This window comes from Parasteatoda tepidariorum, chromosome 10 (genome assembly GCF_043381705.1).
Source record: "Parasteatoda tepidariorum isolate YZ-2023 chromosome 10, CAS_Ptep_4.0, whole genome shotgun sequence".
Lineage (NCBI taxonomy): Eukaryota > Metazoa > Arthropoda > Arachnida > Araneae > Theridiidae > Parasteatoda > Parasteatoda tepidariorum.
The window spans coordinates 52,285,217-52,298,489 of record NC_092213.1 but is presented as its reverse complement, the minus strand read 5'-3'; the positions used below and the strand labels follow the sequence as shown (position 1 = coordinate 52,298,489).

Below are 13,273 nucleotides of genomic sequence, written 5' to 3'. Positions count from 1 at the left end.
ATCAAAAAAATTCTCACAAAATTATCTTCATCGAAGCCGATGCTTTACATCCGGCGTTCAGTACTATTTCATATTGTTTTACAACACATGGTTTTAGCTCTCTGGTGGGATAGACTTTAAAACAAAACTTACAGCAGTTAATTTTCTCAACTACTGAAATAATTTAGAATAGTGAGATTAAGAAAAATGTGTGAACTGTTTGCAATTTCAAATTAATATTGAAATGCACAGGTTTAGATTTTTCTACAGTGAAAAGTTTTCGGAACTTCAGTGTTCAAAAAATTATACAAAAGCTAGACGTTAAGAACGTATCCAATGAGCGAGCAAAGCGAGCATCGGATTGCGAAGCAATCAGAAATGAACTGCGAAAGCAGTTCAGGGGGTTGGCGAGCGCTAGCGAGCAGGGGGCGAAGCCTCCTAGTATAGGAATATTAGGAAACTACTTGTATGTGGAAAATAGAGTGATAGTTTTTGTAAATATATATCTGACGTCACAAAGTTATTTTATATGTTCTTTCAGTTGTAATTATTGTATTTGTTAAAAGAGAAAATGGCAACGATGTTTGTATTCTAATGTTGAAAATGGTGAAAATTAATGCATCGTGTCAAGTTACTTTCTACTAGAATTATTGTAATCTTGTAAAGTATAGAAATTAAATGGAGTCAGATAATAACTAAGCTGAGTACGACTGAATGAAACAATATTCAGGGAGATGCTAATGACATTGTGGTGACCGACGAACGTGATTCTTTAAAAGGTTCTGTGTCATTAAGTTTCAAATTATGGAACTCTTGATTAAGAAGCGTTCGCCAATTAGAGGCAATTTCACCAAAACTTACAATGCATTAACTAAATTAATGGTGGAAGAAAATGCTCAGGAGGAAAATATTAAAGTAAATTACGCTAACTTGAAAGAATTTATCAGTCTTTGGTGATATTGGACAGTGAAATCTGCGACATGTTATTAGATGCTTCCGAACAGCAAAAATACGATGATGAATATAATGTTATCGAAGAATATAATGAAAAAATGGCTTCTGTGGAAGTAAATTTCGAGTTTTTTTGTCGAAAACGCAAGTTTAGATAGTGCAAGTTTAGATAGTTGTTCGTTGTCAACGAAAAGGAAATTGAAATTGCCAAAAATGGAATTGGTAAAATTTAGTTCAGAGTTAAAAGATTGGCTTTCCTTTTGGAGCCAGTTTAAAAGAAAACACGAGGATAATGAATTAGAAAATAAGGATAAATTTCAATACTTAATTCAATACATCAGCAAAGGAACAAGAGCTAAAGAAATAATAGATAGTTCTCCGCCCACAAGTGAGAATTATAAAAAGGCAATTGAAAGTTTATAAAACCCGATTTGGGCGAGATGAGTTGTTAATTGAATTTTATGCGAGACAGCTTCTTCAACTGGTTGTTCAAAATGCAAAAGGAGCCAAAAATAAAATTACCACCAGTAGTTTGTATGATAAGTTAGAATCATATCTAAGAGCGCTGGAATCAATTGGCTTAACCTCCGAGAAATACGCTGCCATGCTTTTTCCACTTGTAGAATCGTGTATTCCGGAGGACATTTTTAGGGTATGGCTAAGAATCCCAGGCGCCATTGCAAATGATTCATCAAATAATGTTTACAGCGTAAATATGAAAAGTTTATTGGCATTTCTCAAACCCGAAGTAGAAGGAGACGATCCGATCCAGCAAGGCAATCCAGTTTCGAAAATGATCGAAATCGTTTGGAGCAATTCAGTTTTGAAAATGAACGCCGCCAACGAAAAGAGAAATCGCCACAATTTACTACTGCTAATGATTTGTACTCGGGAACACTTGAAAAGAAGAAAATAAATCATCCTTGTGTATTTTGTGACGAAGTGCTCTACAGTAAAGAATGCTTTCACGCTCAAGCACTTAATTGGGAACAAAAGCAAGAAATTTTACGTAATGAGAAGTGTTGTTTTCTATGTTTGAAAATCGGACACCGATCAAAATTCTGTAAAACTCGAGTAAAATGTGTTTTGTGTAGCAAAAGGCATTTGGTTTTAATGTGTCCAGAATTGCCAGCTAACAAAATAACAGAAAAGAACTCCGAGTTGACCTCGCCAAAAGTTAGTTTGACAAGCCATTGCAGTACAGAGGACGTGTAACTTCAAACATTAATTGTGAAGTTGAAATCAAAAGGTAAAACACTCCAAGTTCGAGTTCTGATTGATAGTGAATCGCAAAGGTCATACATACTTGAAAGTACTGCTGAAACTTTTGGCTTGGATCCAATAGAGAAGAAAAGTTTCATATATGCATTGTTTGGCGGATTTAATACTAAGGAAAAGCATCATAAACTCTTTAAAGTAAATCTTGAAACTCTAAGTGGAAATTTTTCATGTGACATAGAAGCTTTGGATCATCCAAAAATTTGCAGTAAGATCCCTAGACTTAAACAGGTTTCCTGGAATAAGGAATTGCAAGAAAGCAAGATATGGATAACAGATTATGGAGAAAACTGTTCTGATATAGAAATTTGAATAGGAGCTGATTTTTGCGTCCAACGTTTCACTGGGCGGATACATAAGCTTAAATGTGGCCTAATAGCGTGTGAAACTTATTTGGGTTGGATAGTCATGGGTAAAGTGCCTGGAGAGAGATTTGACCATACCTCAACCAACCTGATAACTTCATTGTTTGTAACAAACGCATCAATAGCCAATCTCTGGAAAATGGATATCCTTGGTATAAAAGATCCTATTGAATCCAAATCCAGAAAAGAAATGGAAGCAGCAGCTGTCGATTATTTAGCAAAACTTTTTCATGAAACGAAATTGGCCGTTATGAGGTCCATTTATCTTGGAAAGAAGCAAACTGAGAGTTTATTGACAACAGGGACATTGCAGAGAAAAGACTTATTTCGACATCTCTGAAGCTCATACGGGAAGAAAAGTATAATGATCACAATGCAGTTTTCAAAGATTGGGAAGAATCAGGGATAATAGAAGTAGTACCCGAAGAAGAACATCAACGTCTCTCTATTTACTTGCCTCATAGAGCCGTTATAAGGGAGAATTCTCCAACCAAAATAAGGCCTGTATTTGATGCTTCTTGTCATGTAAAAGGGCACCTGTCACCGAATGACTGTTTGGAGAAAGGCCCAAATCTTCTGCAAGAAATTCCACCTACATTAAGGAGATTCCACAAGGATACGATTGGCGTAGTTTCCGACATCAGAAAGGCATTTCTCCAGATATCTGTTTCAAATGAAGATAGCGATTCTCTCCATTTTTTGTGGTGGGAGGACTTTGAAAAAAGACAAATTATGGTGTTCCGTGTTGTATTTGAACGTACATGCAGCCCATTCCTATTAGCTGTTGCACTGAATAACTTGATAGACTGTTGGTTCGTCAACAGCTGGAATCTAACACCATGCGTTTGATCCCAGCCGGCACCTGAACACATCTCTATAGCACCACGGACAAAGAACATGCAACTCTTCCACCCCTAGACAGACGGCAACACTGTGAACAATCTATCACAAAACAATATGTTAAATATTGTATGTTTCTTTAACAATCAAACGATCTTTTTAATTTGCAAAAGCTAAGTTATTCCGGTTGCAGCCTGCATCCTAAACAACGGGTTTGATCCAAACTGGTACCCTAAAATATCTCCTCGCAGCAGAGACAATCAAAGCACGACTCTCTCACTCCTGAACTTATGACTCCTGCACTACTTTGTCACGTTCGAGATTGCCTTAGTTCGAAAAACAAATTGTCTGAGTCTTATCTAACACGACAGCTTGAACTGGAATTATCTATAAGATCTTAATATATAGCTCGTGGCCACATACTTTACTTGAACGGAATTACGGGCAATGTATAAATAATGTATTTGATATGTAAATAATTTGTGTTTATTTACGGTCCTTACAGCCTAATAGGATGCAAATTAATTTTAACGGTCAGAGACAAGAAAATTCTTACCGTTTATTGACCGTTATTTAACGGTGAAATGTTTTATAGAGTTAAAGAAACCATAAATTGGCTTATATGTTAAGTAGGCTTATGTAATGAATAGAAATATGCAAGCAAAGGTGGTTTGATTTCTTTGAAGTAAAAGAAAAATAAGTAAAACTCAATGAAATATGAAAGTTAAGCAGATAAACTACTGAAAAAGTATTATATTATATTAGACTTTTAAATTTAATCTCTACATCAAGTAAATTCACTTTTTTTATGTTTAATTTTAAATTATAATTGTAATTTAGCAGTGTGTTTATAAAATACGTTTATCGTTTAAACCGACACTCGACCATGACTCCCAATTTAAAATATTGAAAAAAAACTTTAATTTGTTTTTAGAATTAGAATAGAAATATATTAGAAATACTAACTACTTCTATTTACTTAATATCAGACGCCCCATTTTAAAGCTCCCTTTTATTACTCTATAAATCATTTCACTCAAATTACGGTTAGAATTTGATACATTTAAAACTAGTATTATTTTTATGTGATTTTTCAGAATTGAATGCATAAAGTTATCTGTCCTTGCAGAGAAAAAAAGTCAAACTAAATTGCACTTTCACGATCTTAAATCGTTTATTTGAATTACTTGATTTATGCCAGGCAATAAACACTCGTTATTGTCTCCCGTACCAAATGCTTAAATTCTATTTTTTACACTTAATAAAAGATAATAACTTTTTTTGTCGTTAACAGTTATTTCTACTATTAAAGTTCCCCTTTATCTACTATGAAAAATTAAAATATATATGTTTAAAATTTTGAAAAATACTTCAAATTTCTATGAAATGTAATATTTTATGATAAGAAAATAAAAAGTTAAAAAATAATATGAATAAACACGAAAATTTTCTATTAATTTTCCTTAATATATATTCATTGATATTTCCAAAATATTTGGTATTTAAGCTATTCATTTGATAAATTTTCCATTCATACGGAAACGGCTTACCAGAATTTCTGGTTTCGAAAAATTATCGTTTTTATTACAGCCCATTTAGTAAATAATACAAATTATCGAATAAATGCCTTGCTCTTTAGTATCATGATAAAATTTCTAAATTTTATCTCTTTTACCGAATTTTATCATGCGTTATAAAAACTATATTTTGTTGATAATTTTACCGAAATCACTACCAAAGTGCTTTGGTCAAAATTGCCGGGCTTTTTGGAGTTCCCATAGAGCTGAAAGCACGGTAAATGTGATCATATTCTGTTAGTTTGGATATTTCTTTTTCTGAATGTGAAAATATTTTCAGCCAGCCTAGTCCTTTTTAAATAAAGTTATTCTTTTCAAACTCTCGAGTAAATGATCCTTATTTTATTATTTAAAATTATTAGCTTTGCCTTATTCGCTGAAGGTTGGAAATCAAGATAGCAAAATAATATTTCTTACGAGAACATTAGAGAAAGAGAGAGAAAGCTACGTTAAAGCACGAGAATTAATATATTTTGCTAGAAAATATCCCGTTTCAAAAATTTTATTATTGTTTTCAACTCATTGTCAAATAAGATATGAAAATTTTGATGCATGTTCAGTTTTCAAACTTTATTTTACCAATGCCTAAACTGCACCAGAAAATTATTCTGGCATAAAAAAATAAATTTAATGAATTATATAAATATTAAATTATCGACTGCTCTGAATTATTAAGCATAACAATTAAAGAAACAGAATTTTCGCTGAATTTATTGTGTAATAATTGTAGATTAATTAATCATCATTTTCAGTCAATCAACATCAATAAATATTATTGAAATTCGATACCTAAAAGTGACGTCCTCGTAGATAAATCATGGCGTCTGTCGATTCAGAAGCTAATCAAGTTTGACATGCACACGTAATGCCTCTCATAGGTATCAGATTAAATATGATTAATATCACAGAGTTAGGAAATATAATTTTACTTCTCCAGTTACAATTACACAATTGCAGAGACTAGCTATTTTTGAAAATAGATCAATAATAATATCTTTTTATAAACCAACTAATCAAAAAAGTATTTTTTTTAATGTTTTAACTAAACATTAACTATCTAGGAAGTAAATTTTATTTTTATAAATAATGCTGTTTTTGAAGAGTTTAAAAGTTGTTAAGAAGAGTTATGAATTAAGCTGTTATGAAGAGTTTAACCAAAATAATATTTTTGATGAAACTCTTCATAACATCTTTTATGTACTAGCCATAGTTATCATCGTAATACTAATTATTCCAGTAGTGTTAGGCTTCAGTTTAAATAACGGAACCTTGACGATATTACTAAAACAATACATTAAAGCAGTAAAATGATGTTTTTCAAACATGAAAACCATAACATTAGAAACGAACATGAAATATTACGATCACTATAACATCATCATAGAATGTCATAAATTATGACATCCATTAGAACAGTTGCTCTACATTTAATGATCATTGTTGAGCTAAACTTAACTAAATATATGAGTGTAAATATGACATTCAAAAGCAACTACCGAATGTCCATTCAATTACTGGAGCAGTAAAAGGAATAAATGTCAGTCGATGATGTTTCAATCGAACAATAAATTTTCTGAAAGGCTTTACGAGCTTGTTATTGACAGTCTCATTAACTAAAGAGCTTACATAAAATTTATTTCCACTGTTTCTCACAAACAATTAAAGAACAAAATGTAGATGGTTATTATCGTTTGTAAGCAGTTTTGAAATGTAGAGGTCAGAAACGAAGCTTTAAATATTATTTAATATTCGCTGACAACCCGTTCTTCGTACGAGGTGAAAACAAAAAAGAAAATAATCAATAAGTGAGTATTGAAAAACACTTCAAAATGATTAAAAAAAACTGTAAGTCTTATACCAGAATAAGATAAATGAATTTTTTTATTGCCCATTGGCAAAATGGGTATTGTTTTGAAGTTGATGGCGGGGGCACCTTATTAGGATATCATCCCACTTTTCAACTGCGTTCAAGATTAATAGTAAACAGTGTTATCGCATGCGTTGCAATGGCGACAGCTGCTGTTTGATACTTTTTTTTAATTATAATAGTATCCTTTAGCCCACATTGGTTTAAAAATAAGCTTATTATAAGCTTTATTTCATTTTATTTTCACCAGCAGGCATTTTTAAAGTATTTACATAATAATAATTCAAAGTGTTTTTATATTCTTTTTATTATTAACTTGTAATTACTGTCCTGACGGTGATTTTAATATAAATATGAATACTGACAAAGGAAAAGTATTTTGTGACATCTTGAAACACGTATAAAGCCAGGATTTGAAAACCAATCCGACGACAACCAACAACAGACTTTTGATGTGAAATCGATGGGAATCGTACAATATCGTACACACTATGTCGATTTTCACCAATATTGACAATGTCGGTCGATGTAGACTAAAGCTATTACAATATCCCTGTGCTACTTGGATACCGTAACATCAATAGTGCCTAGTACCAAAATGAAGTAATCATCATGCTGTTGTATAACAGTATGGTAAATTTATACAATTCTCTTTATTAGAATTAGTTGAGAATTAATAGCATTTCTCAATTAACTTTGCTTTTTAGTTCATAGTTTTTATTTTAATTTCAGTTTGCTATTATAAACAGAATTAGTTAAGCACTGATTGCCGGAAAAATAAAAACGTGATATTTTACGCTTTTCTTAAAAGAATAACTACTGTTTTTTCATTATTTTTATTTCAGGTACGTAGCTATTCCTTTTATTTCAATTTGTATCTACTGCCAAAATTACTTAAGCATTATTTTAGTATGCCAATAATAGTATGGTGTTTACTTACAGCCAATATATACTAATTTTCGCCATTAATTTTGCTTTTTAGAATATACTTAATTTTTATTTCAATCAAGAGCTATAATTAAAATTAATTAAACATGGTTGTCATTAAAATGGAATGAAATTTTTTTACGTGTCTTTTAAACGTACTACAACCAATTCTCAAATAATTTTGCTTTTAAGTAAATAATTTATTTTTTTATTTAAAAAAAATACACTCAAATCTACCAGAATAGTGTAAACCTTACTGGCTCTATGGGAACTAAAAGTACGGTAATTTTTGTCGTAGCACTTCGGCAATGATTTTCTTAAAATTAACAATAAACTATGGTTTTATAATATGAGGTAGAATTTGGAAAGTGTGGTAAAATTTGGTAATTTTATCATCTTTCCTTAGAGCGTTACATAAAATCCATTTATTCAGTCAAACTTACTTTTCACTTTTGTATTTTTTATTAAGTGTGTAATCATAATTTAATAATAGCCATAATTTTATAAGCCTTATAAAAGGAAAAAATACCATATAAATAGTTTAAGTATAGTATATTTTGGTCTTAAAAACCAGAATTATGGCTTTTGTTTATCAGAAATGTCACTGCCACATTGTAAGGTAATTTTACCAGAATTTTTTCTCCGTGTGTGACTGTAAACTGTTTGATTGTATCCTACTGCAAACACTGTTTATAAAGCATTGTTTTCTTTGTCTAACTTGCATTTTCATTTACTTACTATTTTACTTAGTAGCTCTTCAAAGCTGTGTTTCCGCATCCGAGGTCCACGTTAAGGACTTCAAATTATTAGCCAGTAAATTAGCCAAATATTAAAAGTTTTTGCCAATTTTTACAAATCTTCTCCAAATGCAAATCTTAACAACATTTATGATTAATTTTTTACCCACAGGAAACTATATTATGGTAGTTTCTTACAGGCTAATATTATTTGGACCCTATTTCAATTGTTCATGCTGCGCATCAACCGAAAATTACTGTAATTTAATATGAAATATCGTCTTTTTCTTCTTTCAAATCCCCATTTCTAGCCTAGCTAGACAAGGTCCATGAGATTGTTCACCTTCAAAAAGTCTAAAACAAGTAAAGGTCTTTCAATAAGGTCTTGTTTTAAAAGGCCGAGGCAGTACAGTAGATGTTCAGGGGATGCCTGAGCCGAAGAGCACTTGGTACAGAGGCACTTTTCTCATCCAGAGTACCTCAGTGACTTCAGGTGTCCACAGAGGAGACGTGTGATGGCGGTTTGAGACTGACGTCTTTGTCAGCTGTCAAACAGCTACCCGGTCTGGTACCCTGGTACCAATTGGTGACCTATTCATGGTGGGGTAATGGGAGCCTGCAGACTTTAGCTGGACATATTGGAGTGGCCTTCAAGCCTTGGGTGGTCCTACCAGGAGTAAAACTCCCGACGTACTTCACCCACTCCGCCCAGGGTCACTCCCTCGCCACGTTGAGGCAGCCTGCTCGGACTTTGAGGGAAACTATGAAATATTGATTTGTTTAAAAAAAATCATTTCAACGTAATTTTGAGGATCGAGTGAAACATATATTTATCTTTNAGGGTCACTCCCTCGCCACGTTGAGGCAGCCTGCTCGGACTTTGAGGGAGAATATGAAATATTGATTTGTTTAAAAAAAATCATTTCAACGTAATTTTGAGGATCGAGTGAAACATATATTTTTCTTTCCAGTGGAAAAATTATTCACCAATACTTTCGCCAAAACACAGTTTTATTCGCCAAATTTTAAATTTCATCACATTTGACGAGGTGGCGAATGCTTAAAGTGGGCCCTTCGCACCTACATGCGTATTAAAATTTCTCTTTTTACACCTAGCTTTTACCTAATCCACAGAAATAAATTCTAGAAATACAAATTATATTTTTATTGGACATCAGATATCGTTAGATTGTACAATTTATGTGATAATAAAAGTGAGATGCAGCATAAAATATATCACATAACATATGTATCATGTAACATAAAGTACATTGGGAGCAAATTGTAATACTTAGAATGCGTATTTTTCATTCATGCTTTTTGCATATATTACGAATAAGACTTTTCTGAGATTTCAAAATTTTAACATTTATGAATAAACATATGCATCTAGCCTTTTTAACATAGAAAAAAAGAAAAAATATTTAGAAATAAAATATCTTAATGTTTCAGATTTAAATCTGTATTTCGCGATAAAGAGAGCATAAAAGTTTTAGTACCACGAATGAAACAACATTAAACGTAGGCTTCGAACGAGACCTTTTTATTGCCACACTTTATTTCGTAATATGAAATAAAACAGTACCGTCTGAATCTTAATTTTATTAACAGCAATTATTTGCAAGTATAGAAATCATGATCTTTTAATATTGTTTAGATCAAATCAAATCATTTGTTATGTCATATTTTTTCAAAAATATGATGTAATAAGTATTATATTAAACTTACAAAGAACATATTTTTAAATTTCGAATGTTCCCTTATTAGTGAATATTTAATATCGATTAAATATTGTATTTGGAGTAATTGTTGATGGGGCTATTTCTAAACAGAAAAACACATTGCACAAAATAAAAAAGGGGAGCATTAATAACTTTTTATCTAATTACCGGGCCACATACGAAGAGGAGATTCAATCCTAGTATTTCAAGAGGTTTCAGTACACAGAATACAAGTACTTTTCATCGTAAAATTTTAAAGATCTAAAAAAAAATCTAATACATTTTAATTTTTTCAGCAATATTTACTGAATCACAGTAATTAACTAAATATTACTGCACAAATTACATTATAAAATTACACGATAAAAATGAACTTACGATTAAAATTACTGGCACCTTAAGTGCAGATACTTTTTACTGTGATTTTATCAGGATTTTTATACAATGTATCTTATGAATAAATTTTATTATTATTTTTAGTATTGAATTCGTTTTAAAAACCTGCTATATTTCGAAAAAAAATATTTTATAGAATTCGGAGCAAAATGTTTACTAATAAAATTCTCAAAATATAAGTCTTCTATAAGTAATTTTTAAGTACAAATTAATATGTTACAGAAATACATTTACTATAGAGTTTTGCATAAATAAAAACGTGTTTTACAGACAAAATGTAAAAACAAATTTGAATTTAGTAAATAAAGGAAAAAATCAATTCAAATTAAATTGAAGTAATACGTATTGTTAAAATATTCAACTTAAGAAAAACAGATCTAATACTTATACAATAAACTTTAAGATGTTATTCAAAAACTGTTTTTTTTTGGCTTCTTTAAACTATAAATTCCATTACACAATTTATTCTTTTTGTATGCGGAATATTATGTTTTCTTCAATATTCTAGATATGCTTTTTATAAATTCTTAAAAGCAAATTAAAAATATATTTTTAATTTATTTCCATTTTTAAAAAAACTGTTATAATTTATTTTAATAGAATGATTCACAAAATATTTTTAATACACAAAAAAAAACATTTTCATCGCTCATAAAATAAGAAAAATTCTCTTTTATATGTGAATTTATTATGCTGTAATAACTCATCATCCACATGGAATAAAAGTTTTTCTAAGAAAATAAATTAAAAGAAGTAATACTCACGCATTTCATCACTTTCTAAAAACAGCCTTTTGAAATCGAAGGTTTTGGATTTTATAGAATTGTATCTGAGTACTTGTATTGACAAATGTATAAGAAATTGAATTAATTTTCTTGCGCTCTAGTTACTTCATTTTATTGAATCAAGTACCGTATATTGATTGAATTTTACGTTCCAATTCTTATTCAACTATTCTTGATTTTATTCATATGTAAAGCAGTGCGTTATTTTTCATAACTTATTATTTTGATAAATTCTTCTGAGAAATAAATGGAATGATTTAAATTTTGTCACAAAGGAAGTTTTTGTGACTTTTAGTACTGAGATATTTTCTTAAGTTTTATTTCCATGCTTAACTTTTTCATTACCATTAGAAAAATACCCAAATAGTAGTGTAAGGTTTAATTTAATTTCATCCAAAACCTTTATTACAAGACTCAAAAACATCTGCAGATGATTAGCAAACAAACCATGCGATCGTGAAACAATGTTAATTTCAACTATGCTAGATATGCTATGCTATATTCATTTGCGACCTATGAAGTTCGCATTTTAAGCTTACATAAAAAAATTAAAAAAACATATTATATCGAATTTGATTCTGCCTTACAAAGCAAGGTTAGAAAAACCTTTTGAAATCGAGGATGAATCATCCCTATCAGCAACATATATTGTGAACTCACTGGGCCAATATTCGCCAATCTTGGCTCAACACGGTTTTAAAGGGCCATTATTTTTCCAATATTGAACCGATATAGAAACGTTCGAATCACCCGATATTTTATAGCCACTATTCAACCGATGTTTACCCTATATAAAATTGTCAAATTCGTCTGATATTTTATTTCCTTTATTTACCCGATATCAGCCCTATACAGATTTGTTAAATTCATCTTAAAGCCGTTATTCAGCCAATATCGATTCAATATAAAAAGTGTCTGACTCAACCGATATTTTATAGCCGTTACTCAGCCAATATAGAGCACAAATAAAATTGCACAATTCACCCGATATTTTAAAGGCATCATATTGTCAATGTGAGCCCTATATGGAATAGTTCGAATCATCCAATATTTTTCAGCCGTTATTCAGCCAATATCGATCCTATTTGAAATTTTCTAATTGACCCGATATTTAATAGCCGTTACTCAACCAATATAGACCAAATGTAGAATTGCTTAATTCACCCGATATTTTATAGCCACTATTCAGCCAAAGTTTACCCTACATAGAATTTTCCAACTGATTCGATATTTTATTGCTCTTATTTTGCCAATATCGGCCCTATACAGATTTTTTAAGTTCACCCGAAATTTTATAGCCGTTATTCAACCAATGTCGGTTCGATATAGAAGTGTCCGACTCAATCGATGTTTTAAAGTCATTATTTAGTCATTATAAACCCTTCTTAGAATTGTCCGATTGACCAGATATCTTATAGCCGTTACTCAACCATTATATGCCATGTAAAGAATTGTACTATTTACTCGACGTTTTAAAGGCGTTATTCATCCAATGTAGACCCTATTTAAAATTAGCCAATTAACCCGATATCTTATAGCCGTTATAAAAAACCTGACAGGTAAAAGAATAAACGCTTTTTAAAATCATATTTAGTTGTTTTCAAATCCCATGGGCGGATAGCTATCAATATAACTCTAGTAAAACTTTTACTATAAAATCAAAACATGCAGTGCTCTGGGTGACTCGATTTTTTACTTTTAGAACTTGTTATTATGACCAGGGTAAATGTTATTTTTTCTAACCGCCGTTGAACAGCCGACCCGATTTTGGGTTTACAACTACCAATTTTCAACTCCGTAGACTTGTAATTTTAAAGATTAACCGTGAAGTTTATGGTTAAGAACATTTT

The 13,273-nt window shown here is 30.9% G+C and overlaps 1 protein-coding gene across 1 annotated transcript; it reads left to right on the top strand.

Annotated features, from left to right (window-relative positions):
* Positions 1-2,616: 2,616 nt before the first annotated feature.
* Positions 2,617-3,422, top strand: LOC122268886 (uncharacterized). Its single transcript, XM_043039691.1, has 2 exons — positions 2,617-2,828; positions 2,876-3,422. Exons 1-2 carry the CDS (start codon positions 2,617-2,619, stop codon positions 3,420-3,422), a joined length of 759 nt encoding a protein of 252 aa, XP_042895625.1.
* Positions 3,423-13,273: the final 9,851 nt, after the last annotated feature.